The 25,255-nt window shown below is 49.0% G+C and overlaps 1 protein-coding gene across 2 annotated transcripts in view; it reads left to right on the plus strand.

Annotated features, from left to right (window-relative positions):
* The window catches only part of LOC133351908 (receptor-type tyrosine-protein phosphatase delta-like), a 440,533-nt gene that overhangs the window by 308,541 nt on the left and 106,737 nt on the right, over positions 1-25,255 (plus strand). For both annotated transcript variants that reach the window (XM_061567497.1, XM_061567498.1), the window contains 2 exons: positions 5,220-5,237; positions 13,560-13,670. In XM_061567497.1, the coding sequence (XP_061423481.1) occupies positions 5,220-5,237; positions 13,560-13,670 (129 nt within the window). The remainder of the gene's footprint in view (positions 1-5,219; positions 5,238-13,559; positions 13,671-25,255) is intronic.

The raw sequence follows: 25,255 nt of genomic DNA on the forward strand, positions 1-25,255 counted from the left end.
TGCTCACGATAACACGCATCGAAATTTCGCACACGCGATTCATTATTATTTGCAATTCCTCACAGGTGTATGCAAACGACTTTCGTGTTACAAGATTAAAGTGTGAAAATCAAATGGCAAACAAAATAACGTCGTGTTGCATTGATCTGCAACCCCCCGAATCGTAGTACTGTAATAGTTAATTGAACACTTGAATCAAGGCTCCGGCGGGGAGAGGTAGGACCAGACGGTAAATTGTCACATGCCTGCTCTGTTGTACACATTTGTTTATGTGCCCAGACGGGCATGCCCGTTTTTACTGAACCTTTCAGATAGTGTGTGCTCCTGCTCAAATGAGCGGCCCATCTCCCATTCACAGCCACGAATTGGCGGTGGAAATTCCATATTCCCACAGCGGGGTAATGTCTATCCGTCGGACAGCCACCGTTGACTCTCCCCACGAGATGGTACCTATTTTATCGACCCTCGAGTGACGATCAGCTGAGTGGTGAAGCTCCAACCAGGCTTTGAACGTGCAACCTCCCAGTGGCACGATGCACGCTCTAACCGCTGAGCCAATGTAGACAAGCATGATCTGAGCCCTGACTCAATCTGCATCCGTGTAATCACGATGCAACTGTCACATCTTAACACTTTTTGGCAGCGCAAAATGAAGCGCTTCCTAGGAACGCCACTGGACGAGTTACGTTTCATTATCACAGTCTCATAGGGTTTTATATATATCTGGATGCATGATGAAATTAAATTAGAAATTTTATTGAGTTTTTCGGGAAAAAAATAGCACCGAAGTGCTATGTTTCACCAACATTATTGCAATAAAGTTGAATTATCAGTAACACTCGTGTTGGAAACTTTGAACGTAATTAAAGTGGAAGGCTTTGTTATTAATTTGCTTATTTACTGGGGCAACTAATCCTATAATTTACATCGTCGTCATAATATGTTTGGCAAAATTTACACAGCTCGCATGCAGGAAGGCCCTTATTGCTTCATGTAATGAAATATTTGTAAATTGTGGGTTCATCATTCTGGAAAATGTGTCCACAGTCCTGGCAGTCTCATGCCGACCATCACCGGGTAATTCAGTTTGCCGAGCAGCGGGTAGATATGCGGCCTTAGTTGTCCTCTCGTATGTACAGGACATTGACGATTGTAACTATTCAATGTTTTTAAATTACATTTTTCCAAATTTTACTTCGATGGTGCTATGGGGTGTCATCACATGAATCCAACATAGTAGGGGGGGAGGGGGCAGCACTTTCCCAGCCAATCTGGCCCACTGTGGGCAATGTTCGCTTTGTGCCAGTCGAGCTAATATTTTAATCCCCGTATCTAGAATGTAAGCCAATTAAGTGCAGAGCGAAGTCGTCGCTGTCTTGATTGACACCGGTAAATAAGACACACGTAATATAAAGCATACAAAACAGAAAGTATACACATTAATGACGTACTGGAACATTCACGTCATGCTGTTTGTGTGTGTGTGAGCGAGCCTAACTATAACATACTGTTATTATGCAATATATGCAATAAATACATCAGCGCAAAATTGTATACGCGATAAAAATCCATTACTATAGGCACGCGATTTGCATATAAAATATTCTGTACTGTCGATCGTGTGTACTGGATATGAAAAAGCGTGCGTGAGAAAATTAATGGTGTGGAAGGGGGACTTGATTTATTTCTTTAATAGAGGCGGCATATCATTCCCCAACTAATATCTATATATTGCATAATTATTTAAGTACATACATCAGATTGACTAATGTGAATGAATACTTCCCCGGCTTGCTTTCGACGAGTAATTTTTAATGTTTGCAATGCCTTAATGTTTCACTCTCACCCGTCCTCTCCTCCCCCCTCCTCCACTTCCCCCCCTCCAGGTCATATATCTGTCGTGGAGGCTTGCGGTTTGACGCGTTTCTTAATTGCGAGTAATTTCTGCAGGCCTGTAATACATTTTGTGCTGTTTCTTTCTCCCTCTCGTTGCGGGTCTTGTGTTAAAAACAACAAAAAAACCAAACCCCTTCCCCCAGAACCCCTCAGTGGTAAGTGCACGAGCGTCGGAGAGCGTCCGTGCGGTGTTCCGCTTGCATGGCATGCGCAACAGCACCGTGGCCGTTTGCCCTGTCCAGAGCCCTCCCCGCCCGCTGTCTTCTCCCCAACGAAGCATTGCCCAGCGGTCACAGCGGAGGGACGCTGACATAGACCCCCACCCCACCCCCTCCCTCTCTCCAGCTACGGTGACTGCAGAGAGGAAGTCCAAGCGATGGGTATTTTTTATGGTAGATTCGTGGATAAACAAAACTAAAAAAAACAGACGCTTTCCCAAACGCCGCAGCCCCGCATCTAAGATGCAAATAACCGGACCGTGTCATGGGCGTGGGCAGAAGAATGAGAGGGGATGGCTCACGGTAGCCAAAGGGTGGACAAGTTCGTGTCAGTGCGTTCGTCTTGAGCCGACACAAAACTGGGATGTTTAATGTCCTCGGGGAAGACCGACTGAATCCTCAGGGCAGCTACATCGGCGGGGGGAGGTGGGGGCGGGGGGGAAGAGGATGATTGCCAGGAGGAAAAATTCCAAAGATAGTTGGCAACTCTAGGTGGTGGGAGGGTGCAGGTGTCCGAGCGATGCACAGAGCTAATTTAATTAAACATAAATCCCTCTCCGCCCCCCCCCCCCCCCTGGGCGCCCCCCCCTCTCCCGCACTTGTCATTTTAAACCGGTGTGTGAAAGCTCGTTAAAACCACAACACGTTTGAGTCATTCGTGGGGAGTTATCGTTTGCGGAGAGCGGTCCGGTGCTCGTGCCTGCTCGTGGTGGCGTCACCGCGGTGAGTTCCCGTCCCACTGCTCTCTGGCGCTGCGTATCTGCGAGCCGCCGCGTTGTCGCGTTCGGCGGGACGTCCGACGTTTCTCTCTCGACGTGCTCGGAGCTTCCGCGGGCACAAAATTTCCGGTCGTTTTGCCAGGAAGCTCCCGAAGCGTCGGACGTCGTGCTGAATAAGACGCGTCACGGACCCGATGACGTGCCCGCACGACACGGCCGCAGCAGCGCAAGCTCGCTTTCTAATTGGCCATGGGTGTGCATAGAATTGAGGCTGGTGAATCAGTTAGCGGTTGGGGAAGAGCTTCAATGTGATCAAGGTCGTGGAACTGCACCCTGAAACCCCCCCTGCCCTTCTCCCGTGAGCGGCATCTGGAATCCCCTCCACCACTGCTGAGGCTCGCGACAAGCCCCATGATTACTCGTGGAAAGAGCTGCTTTCGTAACGTTGCATCGTATGGTCTATACACGTGTTTTTGTACATGCTATATACACACACACAACTGCGGGGCTGCTAAAGCCATGTGAATGCTCTTTGTTTGCGACGTACATTATCGGTGTAAAAGAAATAAGTGAAGTGTCCTCCCTGTGTACGTGTGGGTGTTGGAATGCTGCTGCTGCTGCACAAGGAAACCCAATGTGTGCAAATGTGCATCGACGAACGCACGTTGCGTGTACGAGCACTCGAGCATGTAATCGTTTCACCCCCCTTGAGACTGCGAGCGCACGAGCAGTCGGGCGCACGTGCATGCCGTGCTGCAATGCAAGCGGGCACTTGTGCATGTGCACCACCACCACCACAGGGCGTGTTCCCCTGGACACGTGAGCATGCTGCCGGCAGATAGGGCGACGGTGCGCCGCGGACGTCGTGGGCGCGCGTGACTCCCGCTCGCACCGCGGCGTGCACGCACGCACGCACACACGCACACACACACGCACGCACACACACACACGCGCACACACACGGACGCACACACACACGCACACACACGCGCACACACACGCACACACACGCACACACACACACACGCACACACACGCGCACACACGCACACACACACGCACACACACGCGCACAAACACGCACGCGCGTGCGCACTCAGGATACGCAGGCACACGAACGGACACTGTGCTCTGGCGGGCACCACAGCCCCCAGGTTTATACTGTCGGCGCTCTTGCTGACCGACTGGCAGTGGTGATGTGAAGACATGGAAAATGGGGACGATGATGGTGATGATGATGATGGGCACAGAGAAGTCGCAATTGGTGCACCGCATGATACGGCGGACGGCCATCGATGTCTGCAATCGCAATGTAAAACTCCATCGGTGGGATAATTACAAAGCTAATTTTTGTTTGAGGTCAGGTGTCAAAGTCTGGTGAAAAGACGTGAATGAGGGTGAGGTCTGGTGGCACCAATGGCATTCCCCGCCTCAGATTAGCACGGTTGTCCACGCACGGTGCGAAAGAAGTTCAACGTACATACATACGTACATTGGCGGTGACGATTACTTATGTAAACTTAAATGCCCGTCTGCCCAGCCACCCTGAGAGGCTGCCTCTAAATGGGGGACAACATTTAAGGTATCTTATGGGGGCCACATGAGGTTACACTTCCCTCCAGCTAGCCCTATATAATCGCCACTGCTCATTAGGCTAAGAAGAATATGCTGTAAGGCTGATGTTCGCTCCACCGCGATGTATATATAAACAACAACAACCGCCATTCGCCACTAAGTGGCAGGTGACGTCACCACGACGCCTGTGCCAGGCCATGTGCACCTTGAGGCCACGCGAAGTGTCGAACGCAGCACGCAACACGTTGGCCAGCGGCGCTCAATCTGTCACACAGCACACCGAGCAGTGAGTGCGTAGGGCTCGCCAACCCCTGAGCAATGTCCTGCCTCTCCCTCTGATTTGCTCAGAAGGTCAACTCGCCGAAAAGCATCAATCCCTCCCCACCTTGTCATCCCTGCGTCCCAAGTGCAGTGCCTCCTACTGCTAGCGCCGCTCCTTCCTCCGACTCGAGCTGGCCTCCCTCCCTGCTCGTGCGATCCCAGCGCCAAAGAAACCCCACGCCGCACTCCCCCCCCCCCCCCCCGGCTCCTAACCAGCGTCCCTTTGCTGTGCGCTCCCCCAGTGCTCGTGCGTTCCAGGCCGAAGCATTTTCCCCTGCGTTATCCTAATGGATCTTCACGATTGCACCTGACCGTGTTGCTTTTTTTAATATATATATATTTTTATTTCCCATCGTTTTTGCATGAGGGATGATTGGGTCGCTGTTGCCTGCTGCCTGTGTGCATGGGAGTGATGTCCGGCCGGTGTCTCCGTGGCTCTAACCCTGCACTCTGTTTTTTTCCTTTTCTCGCACGCTGGCCCCCGTTGCAGGCTCCACGCCAATACGAGGTGAGAACTGCAAACACATGCGCGCACACGCACAGTGACACGCATTGTCACATGCACTGTCACATGCACTGTCACATGCACAAAGACACATATTCGCCTGTGTAGTCTTTAACAGACTGTTGGGGTAAGTGCTGTGAGTGAGTACATATGAAGGCTGACACGGCACAAGACTGGCCACCCACGCCCTGGCCGCCTTTGTTTCCCCAGTGCTGATGTTTACACACCGCACCAGGCACTCATTTAAGGCTGAGTCGACCAAGGGCAGGCTTCAGGACTGCTTCAAATATCTGGCAAAATTATTGGCGGTGAGCAGGAATCGAACTCGGGTCGCCGGGTTCGTATCGCAGTGCGCTAACCGCGGGACTGCCGCACGCACACGCTCACACGCACACACTCACACGCACACGCTCACACGCGCGCACTCACTCACATGCACACACTCACACGCACGCACTCACACGCTCACACGCACACACACTCACATGCACACACTCACACGCACGTGCACACACACACTCACGCGCGCACACATTCACACGCGTGCACACATTCACACGCGTGCACACTCGCACGCGGGCACACACACTCACGCGCGCACTCACACGCACGTGCGCACACACTCGCACGCGCGCACACACTCGCACGCACGCACACACTCGCACGCGCGCACACACTCACACGCGCGCACACACTTGTATCCGCGCCTGGCGACAGCCTAGAAGGAATTATTGTAAACTTTAAATACGTGTGTCCTCCGCTTACTTTACTACAAACCCAACAAATCCCACGCCCCGCTAAATGTATCGATGTTAATCATTCATAATAATAAATCCACGTTGTGGTTGTTATTTATTTTTTTGGTGCTATCTCACGGTAGATGTTTTTTTGTTCTCCCTCGTCCTGTGCGCGTTGGGCGGAGGAGGAAGGAGAGAGGAGAGAGATGATTTGGATGCAGAAGTGAAAGTCATTTGCATGACGGCGTGTGGGAACTTGCAATTGCACCGCAGCCTTGGAGGGGTAGGGGGGTCGGGGGTGGGTGGGGGTCATCCGAGGCAAAGATGCAATATCTTCGGCACTCTCCGAAACAACTGGAGTTATCTTTTACTTTTTTCCTCGACACACGCACACGCAGATGTTGTTAAATGGAAAATCTCCGGGGCTTTGTTTTTTCCGGCGGTCTCAAAAAAAAAAACTTGACAACAAAATAAAATCATCTTCTTGGTTCTTTCGGTAAAGTCACGTAGAAGGGAAGTAATAAAATAATAAAAATAAAACATAATAAATTATTTTATTATGTTTTATTATTATTATTTTTATTATTTTATTACTTCCCTTCTACGTGACTTTACCGAAAGAACCAAGAATATGAATCCCTGCAGTCACGAAAGCTTTAAATCGAAACAACATAAAACCCCTCGAGGAGCACAGGCGACCAACGGCACGTCCGAGATTGCCAACCAGAGGCCCTGCTGAACGCGGTGCGGTTTCTCCTCTGAAAAACGACGCGAGAGAATGGCGGAGCGGCGTCAGAGTAATCGCGCGCACCTTCCCTCGCAAGCGTCCCCGCGTTCCGCCGTGTGCACGTGTGAGCCTTGCCCTGGGTCGGGTGCGTGTACAACGACGCGCGCTCACCCAAGCGTGCTCCCTCTTCGGAGTCCATCCCTACCCGGTTGTGTGCACGTGTGCGCGTGCGTCGTGGGGAGCGGCGGCGCAGTGGTTAGCGCGCTGCGCCACGAACCCGACGGCCCAAGTCCGATTCCCTCCCACGGCCAACACCGGTGATGATTCTCAGAACCGGTTTTGGGCCTCCCCTAGGTCGATTCAGCCTCAAATTAGTACCTGGTGCGGCAAAACATTGCCACTGGGCGAGACAAAGGTGGCCGAGCGTGATGCTGGCCACCCACCGCCTTTTGTGCCGTGCCGGCCTTCATAGGTACACGCTAACAGCACTTGCCCCAACAGTCTGCTGAAGCTGTGCTGGGAATCTTTATGTGCGTGTGGGCGTGCGTGAGTGTGCGCGTGCGTGAGTGTGCGCGTGCGTGAGTGTGCGTGTGAATTGTGTGCTTCCAAGTCTGTGTTGTAATACCTCCTCCGGCTGTGTGCGTGCGTCCCCATGACTTATTGCTCGGCGCTCTCCACCGACACAGGGGGGTGCATAAAAAGCCTCGTTCAGGCGAGCCCGGCGGCGCGTAGGGCTGCTACGTGCTCGAGTGCGTACGCACATCTGCCTAAGTGCATGTGAGCGTGCGTGAGTGGCCGCAATTTCCTATGCGTGTGTTAATATGCATCCTCAAGCCGGGTCTCGCAGGCACTCGGCCACTCTGAGTTTGTAGCCACCGGAGTTTCCCTCCCCGTGGACTCGAATAAACCACGATAAGAGCAAGGACCAAAAGCGAAAGGAGAGGAGGAGGAGGAGGGGGGAATAGAATGCATAATTTTTTTTTGGGTTGTTGCAAAGCGTTTTTTTTTTTTGCGCAATTAACGCTCCCACGTGCACGCGCATGTAAGCCAGAAGTCTCGCTCGCGAGAGTAAATGAGGGAGAACAGAAACGCCGCTGTCTCATCCGCCACCTTTCACCTTTATCCGCGCTCTCTCTATCCAACTCCCCGCTTCCATGCACTGCTCCAGCGGCTACTCCCACCCTGCACCCCCCCCCCGCCGCCACGGCATTATCAATCCTCCCCCATGACGCTCAAGTGAATTTTCTCCGTCTTGAGTGAGGAATTTTTAAAGTGGGTCAGCGCGCCCCCATGAATAGTAATGGCCCGCCGGTTAATTTCCTACACGCAAGCCGAGATGGTTTGATAAAACGCATCAAATTAACCCTCGAACAGCGGCCTGATATGTTTTTGTTTTCCCCATTCCAGCGGAGTGCCAGAGAGAGTGAGAGAGTCGTTAAGTCGTTTGCATCGGACGGCGGCGTTGGGAACGGGGCTAGGGGCGGCGTCTCTAAAGATTCCTGTGTACAAATAAATGGTCGAGATCTGCCGATTGAGAGCTGCCTCTGCGTGGGACCCGGCTCCTGATTATTCTATTGTCCCACGAGTGAATCATAATTCCCTTTCATATTCCGAGCGTGCCGCTGATGTACAGATAACCGTTTATTATTTAAAACCTCCTTCCCACCCCCACCGCACCCGCCACCAAGCAGCTTTGTTTTGACGGATATTGTGCCCCCTAAGTTATCCGCGTGCATTGAGAGACCTGTTCGAAAATTTGTAAGTCAAATACACGCTATCCTACCATGAATCTCCGACGTCTAATAAATTTGGGGGATGCAACTGATATGCAAATGTGGTGTCTTTAATGGCGAAAAACAATCTGAGCTCACGGTGCCGTTGGCAGGAGCGACCATGGGACTTGGGGAGAGCGTGGGGGAGAGCAGGGGGAGAGCGTGGGGGAGATTTTGGGGAGAGTATGGGCAGAGCAGGGGGAGATTTTAGGGAGAGCATGGGCAGAGCAGGGGGAGATTTTGGGGAGAGCATGGGCAGAGCTGGGGGAGATTTTGGGGAGAGCATGGGCAGAGCAGGGGGAGATTTTAGGGAGAGCATGGGCAGAGCAGGAAAGCTGGCGGTGTACAGCAGCGACAGCGGGGTTGATTCACCTCCGACACAAAGCGATGGGTGGGGGGGGGGTGCATGCATCCTTTTGGTAACGGCTTGGTCATTTGTAAGATGTCTTGCCCCCTATTTCACGGATTTGTTTGTGGGGGGGGGGGGGGTGAGCTTAGGAGCACGAGGGGCGAGTGCTTCTCCTCCCCTCTGCCGGTCAAGGATCGATGAGGTAGGCAGTGAGGGTCGCGGCTCGAAAGCCACCATCTCTCCTCTCGCTGGCCGCTCGCCTTCCCACGTTCTCACTCCCTGCGTAATTGTCACCGTCGTATGAAACGAAGCGTGGTGCAGCCAGCCAACGGCGCTGCCCTGACGTCGTCAACACTTTGTCGGTCGCTGCTCGTCCACCTCATGGCTCCAGATCTCTCCCCACCCCACCCACTCAGGCTCTGTGTGCTGCAGCTTCCAGCCATACACAGCCAGGCATATGAATGTTGGCAATTAAAAAAATATTAATTCTTAATGTCGGCACGCTCCTTCCATCTCCTTCACCCTCGCCGCCTTTTTTCTGCTTCCCCCGACTTTGTATTTTATTTTGCTCTCCTTCATTCTCCTCTCTCTGTCTTAAATACTCTTCCCCACTCCACCACCACCACGACTCTCACCTCTCTTCATTGCTGCCTCCTTCTGCCAGTCACCCCCAGGGGTCTCCACGTGCGTTTCTTTCGCTGCCCTCGCTTGACATTTTACAGCGATGCGGGCAGCTCCGCGATTCTCTCCCCGTCTGTGTTCTTAGTGCTTTAAAAGTCGTTCTTTTTATTTATTTTTATTTCGCGACGCTCTGGGGACTCGGGTGGTGCAGAGTTCAGGAAAAGCTGCTACCCCGTGCTGATATTTTGGCAGCAGCAGCAGCAAAAAAAAAAGATACACGATGCACTAGGAGTAGAATTTCAGCCTTAATTCCACATCTGTTTACTCGCAGCAAACACAAAAATAAAGTGTTATGTTCATTGCTAAAAATATATATATATGTCTCGAGCAGATTTAGTTGACTGTTACATTTGTACAAACACTTACCAGCTTGTACATCGGTTAATGGATGCACCTATCGGGATGTACATACATCTATGTAACTAAAACATCTATGTTATTCAAATCTTGGGAATGTGCTTCTGAGTAACCATCCATGAGTCGTTGCTCGTACTCAGGGAGAAGTGCAAATGGGTAGTGACCTATGAACCTATCAGCCTGAATTCAGTTCGAAACCAACCCTCTCACCATCCCATACTGACCAGCATTTGAAGGATGATCAAACAGCCTCCACCTTGGGGCGCCCCGGTGGCTATGAGATGTTAACTACCTCGCCTGGTATACAGGAGATCATGGGTTCGATCCCGACCCTGACGCCTGCTGTATATTTGGAGTTTGCATGTCCTGTGCTCGTGTGTATTTTTTTACAGGTCCTCCAATGTTTCCCCTCCACATTCAGAATATTGCATTCAGAGTGTTTGGCTGCTATACACTTCCACACGACGATAAGCCGCTTCATTGAAGCTATCATTTGTGGCCAAGTCGCTTCTAAAAAAATTAACCCGTAAAAACTAAGTTTTTCACTATAAATCCTTTTTATGCGTGGCATCGGTTTTATATTATTATTCATTTCTGTTTTTCTTGAGTAAGAGTTTCATTTTTATCACATTGGTATTTTAAATTAAATATGACTTTTTTTTTTCCTAAAAAGTGGAAAATTTTGGGAAAAATGTTTTCACGAAAATAAATTGTCACGCACAACGAGTCTGTGTGCAAAATGTCAGCTCGATTGGATCACGGGAAGTGGGTTAAAAAACGACCGAAAGATTTGCACGGTCGTAAGCGCGCAAACAAGCAAGCAAGTGAACTTAATATAAAGGATTTAAAAGAGCTCTACAGCTCAGTGAGCGTTACCTGGTAACATCAAAATCGTAGTAATAGTCATGACCGTCGTGGCGTGGGGAGTCCTTCATCTGGCAGTGGATTAACAACAGTCTGTAAAGTACAATTCAGTAATTTATATAATCTGTTATTCACTGATATCCCAAGCCTGAATGCCATATGTACCGTATTGCAAGGTTTCAATTGTTTTTTTCCTTCGTTATTGAGTGACATTTTTGATTCACGTTTTACTTTTCACTCGCACACAAGCCGTGATTTCTCCACTATTGGACAAAGGCCTCTCCAAGGCTTCGCCGTCTCTCACGCTTCCACGATGCTGTCGTTACACTTCCTCCTTGCATTGTCAGCCGATCTCATTGTTCAATCTGTTCAGTGCGTGTCTTGTTGCACGCAATCCCTCCTTTTACTTCCATTCCGTGAGCAGCTCTGGACCGTTTTACGAGGTCGCGCTCATTGCACACAAAAGCGCTCGCCACAAGTGAACCACAATTAGCTTGCTCATCTCGTCAAGGAGCATCAACCATCACGCAAAACTGCATTCATCCTTTAATTCTAGATTTGAAGCTTTCGTGACTGCAAGGATTCATATTCTTAGGTTTTTTCGGTAAAGTCACGTAGGTAAAATTTTAATTAATAAAAGTAAAATAAAACAAAATAAAAATCACGACGTTTCGGAAGCAACACAGACGGAGGCTTGTGTTGCTTCCGAAACGTCGTGATTTTTATTTTGTTTTATTTTACTTTTATTAATTTATTATTTTTTTACCTACGTGACTTTACCGAAAAAACCTAAGAATATGCATTCATCCTTGCAGCGGTTTCTTGTCTAGCCATCGAACAAAGACGGTCACTGCATGGAGCGCTTTCAGATGCGCTTCTGTGGCCGTCTGGAACGCTCTTCCTTCCACCGTTAGGAAGCCACTGTCGCTATGCACTTTTAAATCTAGATTGAAAACTCATTACTTTAGAACTCCGTTTTGTGTTTGTTTGTTGTCCTTCCCCCACACCTCCGATTGGCACGGTTGGCTACGTATGGCGTGAAAGAAATTAAACATACATCCATACATCAGTAATTTTTTCTAGTGACGTGCTCTGCCAAAGCCTGCTTGCATTTCCCAACCGTCAATACGATATATATTCTTGGACCTTCCGGTAAAGTCACGTAGAAGGGAAATAATAAAGTACTAAAATATTAAACAATTATTATTGTATTATTTCCCTTCTACGTGACTTTACCGAAAGAACCAAGAATATGAATCCCTGCAGTCACGAAAGCTTTAAACCGTCAATACGACGTCTCCGACTGATGTGTTTCTGTAATCCAGGTGTGGCTGCTTCCGTCTCTCAGTGCAATTCACAGCATGCACCTCTCCACGCATCTTTATTTATTCGTCAGCTTTTTTTTCTCTTGCCATTTTTCTCTTTCATCATTGACATTTTTTCTAATCCGTATATCAAGAGCGGGTCATGTGTGTATGCTCCGAAAAAAAGATTACTGCAGTAAGTTTTTTTTTTTCCATTCGTATCCAGTTGAGAGCCCATCGAAGCTGCAAGTCTTTCTTTCGAGGGAGACACGGGGTCACGGAATGGTAAACAGCTTAACAATAACGGCAAGATAAAAAAAAATCACAATTTCAAAACGGAATGAAAGTCTGAGACACCCAAAAAATACAATTATATCAGTCATAAATATTGAACTCATCAGCGTGTACAAGCAAGATGGAGCCTATTGATGAAGGGAGACATCACAAGCATTTACATTCAGATCATGCAAGCTATGGACTCAGTTTATTACAGACAAACTATGGAGAGGGAACTCTTTCAATGTAAGAGATGCTAAGTATGTGTAAATGTTTTTTTCAATGTGGCTTGTGTCTGTACGTGTGTGTTTGTATGCATGCATGTATGTGTGTGTGTCACTGTGGGGAGCGGTAGTACAGCGGTCAGCACACCGCGCTACGAACCCGGTCTGCCGAGTTCATTGCCCGCTCATGACCAACACCGGTGACCGGTCCTGGGCCTCCCCTAGGTCTACTCAGCCTCAAAAGAGTACCTGGTGCGGTGTGTAAACATCGTCGCTGGGGAGAAAAAGGCGGCCGGGCGTGGTGCTGGCCACCCACCCCCTCGTGTGCCGTGTTTGCCTTCGTAGGTGCTCGCTAACAGCACTTGCCCAAACAGCATGTGTAGGCTACACGGTGATTATTTGTCATTTGTGTGTTGTTGTTGTGGGTGCAATGGTGATACAGAGGTCAGGGTACCACGTTATCAAACCAAAGACCTCGCTTCGAGTCCTGGCCATGTCTTCGCATCAGTGGCGCGGGTGATTTTAAGACATCTGATCAAGTTCTGGGCTTCCCCTCGGTTGAATCAGCCTTTGATTAATCGCTGTCGCGGTGTGCGAACGTGAACAGTGCCACACTGCTGGCCACAACCACCCTACTCTTTGGTTCTTTCGGTAAAGTCACGTGGGTAGAAAAATAAAATAAAAAAAAAATAATATATCACGACGTTTCGATCGCAACACAAGCAGTAGAACTGCTGAACCAGTGAAGACGACCGTTTGTGTTGCGATCGAAACGTCGTGATATTTTATTTTTGGTTTTATTTTAATTTTCTACCCACGTGACATTACCGAAAGAACCAAAGAGTATGGATTCCTGCAGTCACGAAAGCTTCAAATCGGTCACAACCACCCTCTCGTGCTCCACGCTCTGCCTCGCTGTGTGCTCACTGACAGCCCCCCCCCCTGGCCCTCCCAACAGTCGATGAAACCACTTGACGCGGGGAACGTCTTTCCCTTCTGTCCGTGCGTGCGCGTGCACCCTCCATATACTACAGGAGCCCTACAGATCGACAACAGCCAGGAGATGGACCAGGGCAAGTACGAATGCGTGGCGAGTAACAGCGTGGGAACTCGCTACTCGGCACCCGCCAACCTCTTCGTGAAAGGTACGGTGTCAGATGGGGGGGAGGGGGGGGGGCAGCCACACCACTTGCACAGCCACACGACCCCCTGCCACTCATCGCCCCATCCCCACCACCCCCGCCCCAGAAGTCTCCCCGCTCACAACCGCTACTTCATGACCTCTTGGCTATTCCCCTGTGCTCTACACTTCACCCCCTCACCTCATCTCCCCCCCCTCCTCATTCCCCCACCACTCTTTCCCACTCCGTGCCTCCCCCTGCATCCCGCCCACTCATCCTCTCCGGGACCTTGTTGTTCTTGGAGCGCGCACCCCGTTGCTTAGCGTCCGATGGTGGCTCGAGGTTTGCCGCGCCCAAAGATTCACGCCGGGGTGCTCGTAAAGCGGCAGTGCCATGGAGTTTCCCCCCCCCCCCCCCCCCCGCGCGCCCACTCGCGGGCCACTTCGTACGCTGCAATCCTCACCTCTGCGCACGCATATTTAGCCGTTGCGCTCCACAGTGTCATCTATTGGAAATCTGCGAGGCCTACGAGACAGCTGTGAGCAAGAGCTCGCTAGCTCGTCGAGTTTCCACCGGTATAGATCAATTACCTGATGTTGATTTCGATACACGAGTGTGCCCGCCGCGTTCCAGCTAACGGGGCTGTGCGGCACCGCGCTCTTGTCGTGCCGCGTGTTCGCTCGGCGCGGTGTTCCGGCGTCCCACTCCGCGTGCTTTGGAGCTCCTTCAAATCCTTTTCCTGCGCTGAAGAAGCCCCCGACAAGGGGAGCGAAACGTCGCCTCCGCAGCGCCACGCGACACGCGACGCTACCCGGAAACGCATCGGAGTACTCTGCAGCACAGCAGTTGAGACCGACGTGGTTTTGTTGTTCAGTCGTTATGAAACTGATGACTTTTAACGGCCAAGTAGATTCTTCCATGCGTAACCGCCTACCCATTTTCAATTGTGCGTACAAGGTTTTAGAAGCCACGTGTCGTCACTTTTTTGTTTGTTATCCATGCGGAGTTGTAAACCCAGTGCTCTGTGTGTACTTGAATAAACCCTGGCGCTCATAGCTCTCCGGTTGCGTTTTTGGGTTTGGACCGTGTGTTGTTCGGTGAGAAACCACACGCCGTTCAGCCCAAAAACACCGATTGGAGAGCTGTACGGCACAGCCAAGTAGTGCGTACACTCCAGCGCTCAGGTGAAGTGCGCATAAGAAATGCTTTCAGTAGTCGCAGGTATCACTCGGAGGACGCCACTGACCACTGACATCAATCGGTAGGTTTTTTTTTGTCATGATATATGGGACCAAATTCACATCGTGATGAAATGCCTTTGTGACTTGTCCCTCTGTGGGCAATGGGAGACATGGGCACGTGTTTTTCTTTTAATCAGATGAAATATTTCCTAATGAGTACTTGCTTGAAAGACTACCTGGGAATGCCAGGTAGTTTTAGGTATGAGCTATAAAGTGACCAGACATTAACCGCGCAAAGAAAGATTCTTGAATCCATCTGTAAAATCCTCGAGTGTTACTTTACTCGCATGGCAAATGCGATGTCTCCGGGTAAATTGATCGCTTCTCCTACATGCCAAACACTCGTTAGTGCAATTGCCCAAAAAAGTCATGATTCTCAACCGCGCTGAAATTAAAAGTCTCGATGCCCAGGCGAGTGTTTTGCTTGTGAGGTTCATGAAAGCCATTGCAATTGTTCAGAGCTGCCGATGGCACTTTTACGATATTGGAACAAACTAAGTTCTGTGTGGTGGGGGGAAGTGATTTGAGTTCTGCATCGCGCGGCGTGTCCAGCTCACGGCCCTTGCTGAGAGGCCCGGACCCTTGGAGCCACCGGCTTAACAGAGCCGGGACCTTATCAGGCAGGAGGGGAGTGGGGGCGGCGCGGGGAAGGCCCCTACGGATGACGGGGAAATTCCTGAAGTTCTCCAGGGCAGGTTATCAGCCAGTGAGCAGAGACAGCCGTCCCAGCTTCATTTATCTGATGGAAAGTATTTTTCATGAGTTAGATCAGTTTTTTTGTCAGGGTGGGGGGGTGGTGGGCAGGCGGGGGTGGGGGGGGGCTTTCTGGCGGGGGGGCTTTTTTGTCTAAATCCTTCGGTGCAATCATAAAATGAAGCTGCCGGCAGCAAAGGAAGTGTGCAGCAGCGCTTGGCCATCAAGGTTGGGAGAAGGCGTTTTTTTCCCCCTTCTGTTTTTCCTCCCTTCGCCTTATCTGCCGAGACTGAAGGACTGAAGCCCGAACCCCCGCCCCCACCACCACCACCGCAGCAGCAGCAACAGCAGAGTTAGCCATTCTCAGTGTGAAGCACCTTCTTTGCCGTCTTAGTTCTGCGAAGATACACCGAGGACCACTTTGCCGAGGCGCAGGAAGAAGCCGATTGAGTGTCGCTATCCTTTAGACAAATCGTACGGCTTACTTTTTTTTTTCCACGCTGGCTTTTCCAGAGGAATTGGTGTTTTTATTTTGATGAGAGTTTCTTCGCTTGGTTTGATTATGTTACTTATGCACTGTTTTTACGCGTGCATCGTTACAACTCATTGGCAGATAACACCCTCCAACTTGAGAACTCCAGAGCTTGGACAATTGTTGGTGCCGCGTCATCGCGTGGCTGCCTTCCTGCTTTCTCCTAGTCATTCTCTCTGTCTGTCTGTTTTGACGAGAGACAGTGAATACTGTGCGGTGTTGCTACAAGTTGAAATTAGTACAATTTAATTATTATTATTATTAGCATAATCATAGCAGGACCACAATGCATGGTGATTTTTTATGTGCTGGAGATGATGGAATCTGAACCCCCGTAGCCCCATGTGCAGAGTCATAGGCAACACTAAAATGGCTTGAATGGACTCCAGTCACGCCAGGTTTTCATGAGATACAGGTGTTGAACGGGTCATTTTTTTGTTCACTCATCTCTGCACATGCCCCTTCTAAGTAGTAGAGGTAAGACTTGAGTGCCGTGTGACACGGCACGGTCGAGAAATTGTGTTCTGATGATGAGGTCGGTTGGATTCCTGGCGTTCCCGTTCACGGATGTGCCCTGTGCGAGTGACCTCAGGTGACACGGCGCATGCGCCCCACGTGTAAATAACGTGATACTAAACCAGCGGTTCTCCAGCCCGTCGAGTGCAATTAGCACCGCCACGTTTCCTTAACGTATGGGGAAACACGTTGAAGTGTCGTAGCAATTACGATTAACTTTGCCATCATTTTTCCAATTTTCATCATAGCAATTCTGGTTCTGGCACGGCCTCTTGAGAATTGTACGGACAGCAAAAATAACCGATGTCTTGCATCTTTCAGGAGCTTCACGTGAAGAGTGGCTTGAGGGAAGATGGGTTTCGGGGGACTTGTGGCGTGTGAAAGTTTTGCCGGTGGCTTGGAGCCGGTTTTTGATTGCAGGTGTGGCCGAGGGTAAATGAGGCCGAGGACGTTCGATTATGTGAAAGAGTGGACGATTTGGTGGGACGTATGTCCGGCTGAAACAATGGGCACAGTTTCGATTTAAAGCTTTCAGACGCTGTCTTTTCGACAGACTTGTTCTTCACCTGAGGACGGCTGCTTGCGTTGTGGCCGAAACGTCGTTAGAATTTTATTTTATTACGTGAAATTTTTATTATTTTATTATTTTCGTTCTACGTGAATTTACCGAAAGAACCAAGAAGATGAATGGGCACAGTGTAGAGGTGACCCGAGAAAGTGAGACTCAGGAAACGCACGCTACCACAGCCTCCAATCCTCCAGATAATGGATGGAGGTATGGAATTAATAAGTGAATAAAAAAGACATTTTTTTTTTCTGTACTTTCTAAATCCACTTCTAGATGCTAATTTGACAGCCCACTGCATTAATTAAGACCTATTCACGCTATATGTGCTATAGTGGAGGGGGAGGGGGGGGGTGGGATAACCATACTTCGCCAGGCTTGTCATTGCAGGTTGGTAAAGGGGAGGGGAGCCGGGTTCAATTCAAATGCCACTCTCAAGTGATATTGACCATGGCCGGGAATCGAACGGCGCTCGCCGCATTCGTAGCACCGTGCGCTCTGGCTGCTTGCACCTTCTCTCCACCCCATTGACTCCGCTGATTGTAATCAATGTGGTCATAATTACAGCAGCAAAGTTAATAACGTAAATAATAGTCGTAAAGTTGATGATGATAATAATAACAGAGTTGTGGGTGTGTAAAAGTGAATTGCAAACGTAATTAGAAACACAAATCAATCGGCCTGCAAGGTTTGGCTGCCTTCCTGCGTTCACGAGGCTGACTCCGGACTGCATCGGCTAAGCTTTGAGATGGCAGCTCAATTTCACCCATGGCCATTTCATGGATTCGCCTATTGAATATCGAATAATTTATTGCGGATCGTTATTTATTTTTTGTTCGGAAGCTTTTCGTGACATAAAACAGGCGACTTTATTCGCTGCTGAGCCGTATGCTCACTTCCTCCCGCGCGGCTCCATACAAGGTCAAACATCGCACGTCGCTACGATCAAATTCTCATTTCACAAGCGAAGCAGCGTTAAACCTCGTTAGCAGTTGGATGGATGGTAATCAACAAGGCTCTGGTCGTGAGGTGTGGTGTGTATCACCGCATCATAGGTATGGGATTTCTCCAGCCTCTCTGTTTCTTCCCGTCGGGCAAAACACTCATGAAAGAAAACATCAAAAAAACATCTCAATTGTTTGAACCAGCCTAAAAGCACTATCGAGACTCGGCGAGGCTCTCCCATGTAAATTAAGGGCATTATGATTATTATTGCAGATGGGGAGCTTGCCGAACTGCAATCGACAGGCAAAGCAGAAGAATACAAGGTCATGAGGTTAAATTGCAAAATGAATACTGCAACTGGGTTCTTATGGATTTTTCTATTCAACCTGTGCGAATATAGAGGGCCTTGTATTCCTTTGACGGACAGTTTTCCTGCTGTCAAGCCTTGACCACTTTTACTTTCTGTTTATGTGTGGCTGTATTTTTGTTGTTGTTGTTGTTGTTTTTGCGATTTTATCCCTGCCGCACTATCAACGTAAAGACAGAGTGAGGGGTTTTCTTTTCCGTCGCATTCAAACCATGACAGCAAAGTTGTGAATCGCAAACCCACGGAAGTAGGCAGAAAATTATTCACCTCACTGGCGATTTGATGAATTGGCATGATTCAGGCCAGTAATGTTAGTGAATAATCGATTATAATTTTGATGAATTTCAAATGTCTCGTTTGTATTGCTTCTTTTTGTTCTGCTTCGATGGTCCGGTGTTTGCTCCCTGATATTCATCATCATTATCATCATCAGCCATGGTTAATACACTGCTGGATGAAGGCCTCCCCAAGCCTTCACAATGTCCCATAATCCTGAGATAATAATCCACCTAGTAATAATAATAATAGTTCAATTTGTAACGCGCGCAAATTTGCAGACGTAGTGGCCGCAACTCAGAGGCGCGGAGCCAAGCTCAGAGTCGCTCGAAAGCATGATTGTAGAGGTGAGTTTTTAAGTCTCTCTTGAAGGAGGCGATTGAGGTGATGCTGCGAATGTGCAGAAGGATATTGTTCCAGACTGTTGGGGCTGCCACCGAGAAGCGGCGCATAGACGTGACCATCCTGGATCTTGGTATCAAGAGGAGGTCGTGAGTCGCGCTGCGCAGGCATCTGCCGTGTGCTGAGCTGCAAGTTGTCAATAATGAAGAAAGGTACTGGCGGGCAGGCGGATATGAAGGCATTGTGGCAGAGGCAGGCGGTCTTGTATGTGACCCTACTGGCGATGGGTAGTATCTGTGCACATGATCTATTTAAATAAATTGTACGTGCTTAACTCTCCAACGCATCATTCGTCACATGTATAGCAATACTCGTCGATTTTAATAGATTCGTCAGTTGAATTCCGATGTGGAAGATGACTCTCCACAGCACGAATTATCACATCTACCAGAATTAACACTCATGGGCTGTTCGTACGAGTGACAAGTTTTTCCTTGGTGTTTTCATATATATATAATACCAAGTCACTGTGCTGAGATGATGAAAGTCACTGCACAAGTAAATATGGTTTGACCACAGGGTGGGCTTATCTGGGATTAAACCCATGATCTCAGCAGTGCTGGCTCTGTGCTTTGATGTGGGCATAGTCCACCAACCCTGGAACAAAGTTGTTGGAACTTTGTTACGTAGTGTGAGATGTAAGAGCACGGTTGGCTACGTACGGTGTTAAAGATGTTGAACATACATACAACAAGGGAGCTTGGGCAGAACACACAGTGACTCGACGGGATGATTGCTGGTGATCGAGACCACCAATGGAGTGTCAGCCAAATGAAGGAATGCGCCCGAGAGGACGCCAACTGCCGAGATGCAGTAATGAAATGAGCTTGTTCGCAAGAGGCAAAACTGTTTTACACACCAGTATGCCCATCTAGCAGTCATATAGGTATGTCTGTCTACGAGTTTGGTATAGTAATGTTATTGGTATAGTTTAACACGTAGGCTTTCGCGACCAATATTATTCATAATCAAAGTTTTTGGGTTTAGATCGCGTTATTTATAAATGTGTCGTAACCCTCCACCACCCGACACGGCCAATCTGCGAATAAAGCAGTACAATGTCACACATATGACTTTCTGAAGACTGTGGTATTGGCGGACATATGAAATGGTCAGATATGTGAACACATATCGATAATGACAGATACAACATCCATAAACACGACTAAGTGTGGGCGGTTAATTGGTCGGAGCGGCTATGGCGACCTTCTACTGGACCTACGAATGTGCCCGATGCATTACTGTGTGCTGTGGAAGTGACGCTCAGTGCTGAAATAAGGGTTGAATTGTCGAGAAGTTGTCCATTGTACCCACTGCGGCACGGCGCTTTCCATTCAGCACCAATTCGGCTTTGGGCCAGGACTCCTCGCTTCTTATCTCCCCCTCCCCGCAACAAACTTTGTTCCTTCAATATATTTCAGATTTTCTACTTCTCTGGATTTTCGTTTTTTTTTAGGTCACCGCTCTTTCATGCATCCATCGGCGATGTGGGCTTCTTTGTTACTTAAAAAAAAAACTATTTACCCTGGTGGCTGTGCGCATACATTGACACAGGGCCAGTTTTATAAATAAAGTACAACCTCCATTACCTGCACATAGATTAATCATAAAGTGTATTAGGCATGCTGCTTTTGGATTCCCTACACTAAATGTTGGGAATACAAATGTGGGCGAGATTTTAACTACCTCACATGGGCTCAATCCAAACCCTGACGCCTATATATTTTGAGTTTGCATGTTTTCTCCGTGTTCGTGTGGATTTCTCTCTGGGTTTTCCCTCCAAATTTCGAAACATGCGTTTGGAGTCTTTGGCTGCTATAAATTCTCACGTGATGATAAACCACTTCGTTGAGCTATCATTTGTAGCCATGTGGCTTCTGGAAAAGAGATACATAGCTCAGTGGGTCTTACCTGGTAATATAAAAAATTGATTAGTTTTTAGTTGAGTACAAAAAATATGCGTTAAGTTATACATGTATTACATGTATGTTGCTATAATTCAGACACGGTTAAAGTTCAGCGATAAAACATAATATCCCTAAATACTTTTTAGACAAAGGAATGCTGAGATGAACCAGAACAAGACACTTTCCTTGGGGCTGTAACTTTGCGTGCACTGCGCTGCTGCAAAGCCATTGTTGAGTAGTAGCAACGTTGTGTTTCAACGAACCCTCGAGCAGCCCAGCGCGAAGCGAGTGCTCGCGTGCGCGCTCCCTTAATGGGGCAAGTTTTTCCCAAGTGACATCTCCACTTCAAACCTCACTCTGAAGTGCCGTGCAGGGAAAATACAATCACTGCTTTTAAAGCACTCATCAGGGTTCAGAAGGGAGTACATCGTCACAGTTTCTTGGGTAACTGCAATCCACGAGCTGCCATTCCTGCGTGTCATGGGGAACCACAGCGATTTCTGTGCACGTGGAGGCGGCCAGGTGGCCAGAGGGTTGATCTGGCACCAGTCAGCGCCTGAGTTTGAATCCAGGTCCGTGAGTCATACTAAGTTCATGGTCTCAACCTGATCACCAATGGCTGCACCTGTACACACAAAAATTGCATGAGGTGTGGTGCTGCGCTTAATTTGGCTTAACCTTTTGCTCTGAGAAGAAAACATCAGTTTAGCTGCCATGCAAAGGACTTTACTCGATGTAGCAGAGCAGGTGTGACATTTCTTCCCTCTGCTGTGTCGACTAGAGGTCACTTGAAGGGATATCTTGGGAGATAGCTCTGTGGCATATGCTTCCGTGGGATACTATCTATGGTGGATAGGGTGGCACACATCTGAATGGATAATGCATCTCATGATGTGCTGTCCCAGAACACATCGGGGATAATAAAAAAAAAACTATCGGCAAAAATATTAAGCAAGAAATAATAATATCAAAAACACACCCCCTGACTCTAATGTCTGTGCTTTCGAGAGAATGGATCTTTAATGATTTACATGATCACCAAATTTTTATTTTGATCGGTTCCCGATATGGTAGTCATTATATAGTGTCGTGTATACCCAGTTACTTAATGTTATTGGAGAGTGTATTGAGTACCTTGATTATATTGATGTAGTTTATACCTAGTGTTTTCACATCGGTTTATTGTATGGTAGTAGGATAGAAGCAGTGATTTAGCGTTAATATGCTAAATTCCTCTGTTGATATGTAAACTCCTTTGTCAAGGCGCTTTTCTCCTCCCACCCAGCTTAAAATACGCTGCCAAGCTTAGCAGTGTTTCATTAGGACGCTGTCTTTCCGACAGCTCTGTTCTTCACCTGAGGATGGCTGCTTGTGTTGTGGCCGAAACGTCGTGAGAATTTTATTATGCTTTTATTTTATTATTTCCCTTCTACGTGACTTTACCGAAAGATCCAAGAATATGAATCCCTGCAGCCACGAAAACTTTATATCGAAATGATCACCACAGCCGTGGAAACTCACTCGCCATTCACACGGAGTGGAGAAGCCACAACTTTTGGAAGTAAATCAGCAAACACGCCTTATTACTCTGATCTAGCGATCATGCCACACTCGTATGAATGATGTGGCCGTAAAAAAAATTGAAAGTCGCATTGAAGCGAATTAAATTAAATAGATATTGCCGAGCCAGCTTCTCTGCTTCCCGTTTCGCAGCAGGGTGAATGATGGCATAGCCATGATGTTGCTGTGATACTTGGCGATACTGGTGCAATATATTGCAACCCTCGTTACACGTCGCTCAATCTAAATCTGGCGCTTGCATTGCCGTTTCTGTTCAAATACCCAGTTGGTGAAAATGTAATTTAGATATAAATAAAATTACTAACAAAAACATGCACACGCCAGGCATGTGTGTGTGTGTGCTTTTTGTGAAGCGGTGTGCAAGAAAGATAAAGGTGCATCCCTGCAATTGCTTGCTCACGCCACTGCTGGTGGAAGGACCTCTGTTAGCGGGAGCTCGAGAGAGTCTCTGTAGAGAAAGCTCTGGGGAAGCCCTCCAGGGGATATTTTTGGCCCACTAGTTAGACGTTTCGAATGAGGTGGCAGTACCCACACCACATCGCACGTAGAACTGCCGGTAAAAATAACGTTGCCATACCTATTTATACCGTTGGGGTTGGACATAGGTGGGGGACGATTTAAGAAAGTTGCACCATTCTTTCAACTGCCGCCCATGCTGGGAGATGGAATTTAACCGGTTACCTTTGGATTAAAGTTTCAGTGCCCTAACCATGACACCACAGCACCTCCAGGAACAATCTGTATATACATATATATACACACAAGTTTAATTCTAATGAGCCTTCCAGATCCATAGCCTCGGGATTAATAATCAGGAGCAGCGATGCCACAGCGGCTGCAGAGGCGTTCGATCGACCGCACGCAATATTCCGATGCAATCTATGGAGCCGGCGCTTTGTCCCGCCGAGAGTATTTACTGGAATCTCATTGGGGAATACGGAGGGTGGTGGATGATGATGAGGGCAGGGAGGGAGGCGAGGCGAGGGAGGCTGCAGTGCTGGATGGAGAAGCTGCGTCGTGTCCGGTATCATAAGAAATAATTGATTCCCAAACATTAGCGTGGGGTGGTTTACATTTTTTTCATTTTTTGAAACTTCGACTGCAAAATCTGTTCCTAACTAAAACTCGTTCTTTTAATGAAATGCAATTTACGCGATAAAAACACGCTCGGCAAGGAGTCGATACGCGCCATGCCGTGCATGTCGCGGCTGTCGTCTTGATGTGACTTCGAGTGGTTGTCACCTGCCATTAAAATAAAAACACCAGAATGAAAAAAACGTTTCCCGAACAAAGTTGTATCTTCGTTGTACCGTAGCTGCGCACTGCCAAATATGCCAGAATGCACACGTGCGAAGAGAAGCATGGGAAGGGAATTGTCAAAGCAGAGTTAAAAACCGTGCCTGGCGTGATTAGGAAAGACAGGGTCTCGTGCTTGGCAGATCGAGCAGAACAACACACAGGCTGCAAGGGTGGCGTCGGTGTTGGCAGCCACGGACTGTGTGGGTCGTGTTGGCCACGTGAGGGCAGGAAGCGTAGGGCAGACGCTGGCATGTTTGACTCTCCGTGTGTCTCTCTTCCCCTCTTTACGTCACCCCATTGTGTTCTGCATCAAACCTCCCCCCCCCCCCTCCCCCAGAGAAGCGATAAGGTTGTTGTCTTTCGTTCCTTCCCACTCTCTGGTTCGCGCCTAGCTCGATCTCCCTCCCCTACTGCCCACGTTAAAGTAGCCGTCGCATTGAACAACCTCGCTCGCCCAATGGCCCCTTTTTCCGCCATCAAGTGCACGTACGCGCGTGTGCATTAGTGCACGCGCACAGCCGTACGCAAACGCACTACACCACGGGGCTCACTCGAGCACGTGCACACGTTTTAAGCTTGCCTCTTGGGCGTTCACTTAAAATCTGAGCGCTTGCATGCGTATCTACGCCCCATTCCCACACCCCTCCCTCTGCCCCCCTTTCACCTCCTCCCCCACCCTTCTCCACACCCCCTCCGCACTTGGCCTTGCACGTGCATGCGTTCACACCAGGCGCCTCGCACGCTGTGCTCCACCTCCCCGTCGTCAACGTGACACCCAGGTGCCAACCTGCACGCGAATAACGCCGTTGTCGCGGTGCGTGCGCCTGGGCTCGGCGCCGCCAATTCATGTCATGCACCCGAGCCTCTGCGCACGTGAGCGTTCGCGTACGTTGCACGACGGTGGTGCCGTGGTTGGCGCGCCGTGCGACGATCCTGGTGACTGAAATTCGATTCCCACACATGGCCGGCCAGACATCGGTGACGAATAGCTGAACTGGTCCTAGAGTCTTCCCGAGGTCTACTCTGCGGTGTGTAAACACCAGCGCCTGGGAAGACAAAGGTGGTTGGATGTGGTATTCGCTAATCTCTTGCACCGTACTGGCCTTTAATAAGTGCTCACTAACATCCCAGCAGTCTGTAAATCTGTATCTTCGTGTGAGTGTGTGTGTGTGTGCACGTGGCCTGTGCACTTTGGGTCTTGAGTCTCCTTACTCTTGCTTCTCCAGCCCCTGGCTGCCGGTACGCAGCCGTGACTAACGTCGCTTGAAAGTGCTCCGCACGCCGC

This window comes from Lethenteron reissneri, chromosome 39 (genome assembly GCF_015708825.2).
Source record: "Lethenteron reissneri isolate LAM-NWPU_2019-01 chromosome 39, ASM1570882v1, whole genome shotgun sequence".
NCBI classification, from domain to species: domain Eukaryota; kingdom Metazoa; phylum Chordata; class Hyperoartia; order Petromyzontiformes; family Petromyzontidae; genus Lethenteron; species Lethenteron reissneri.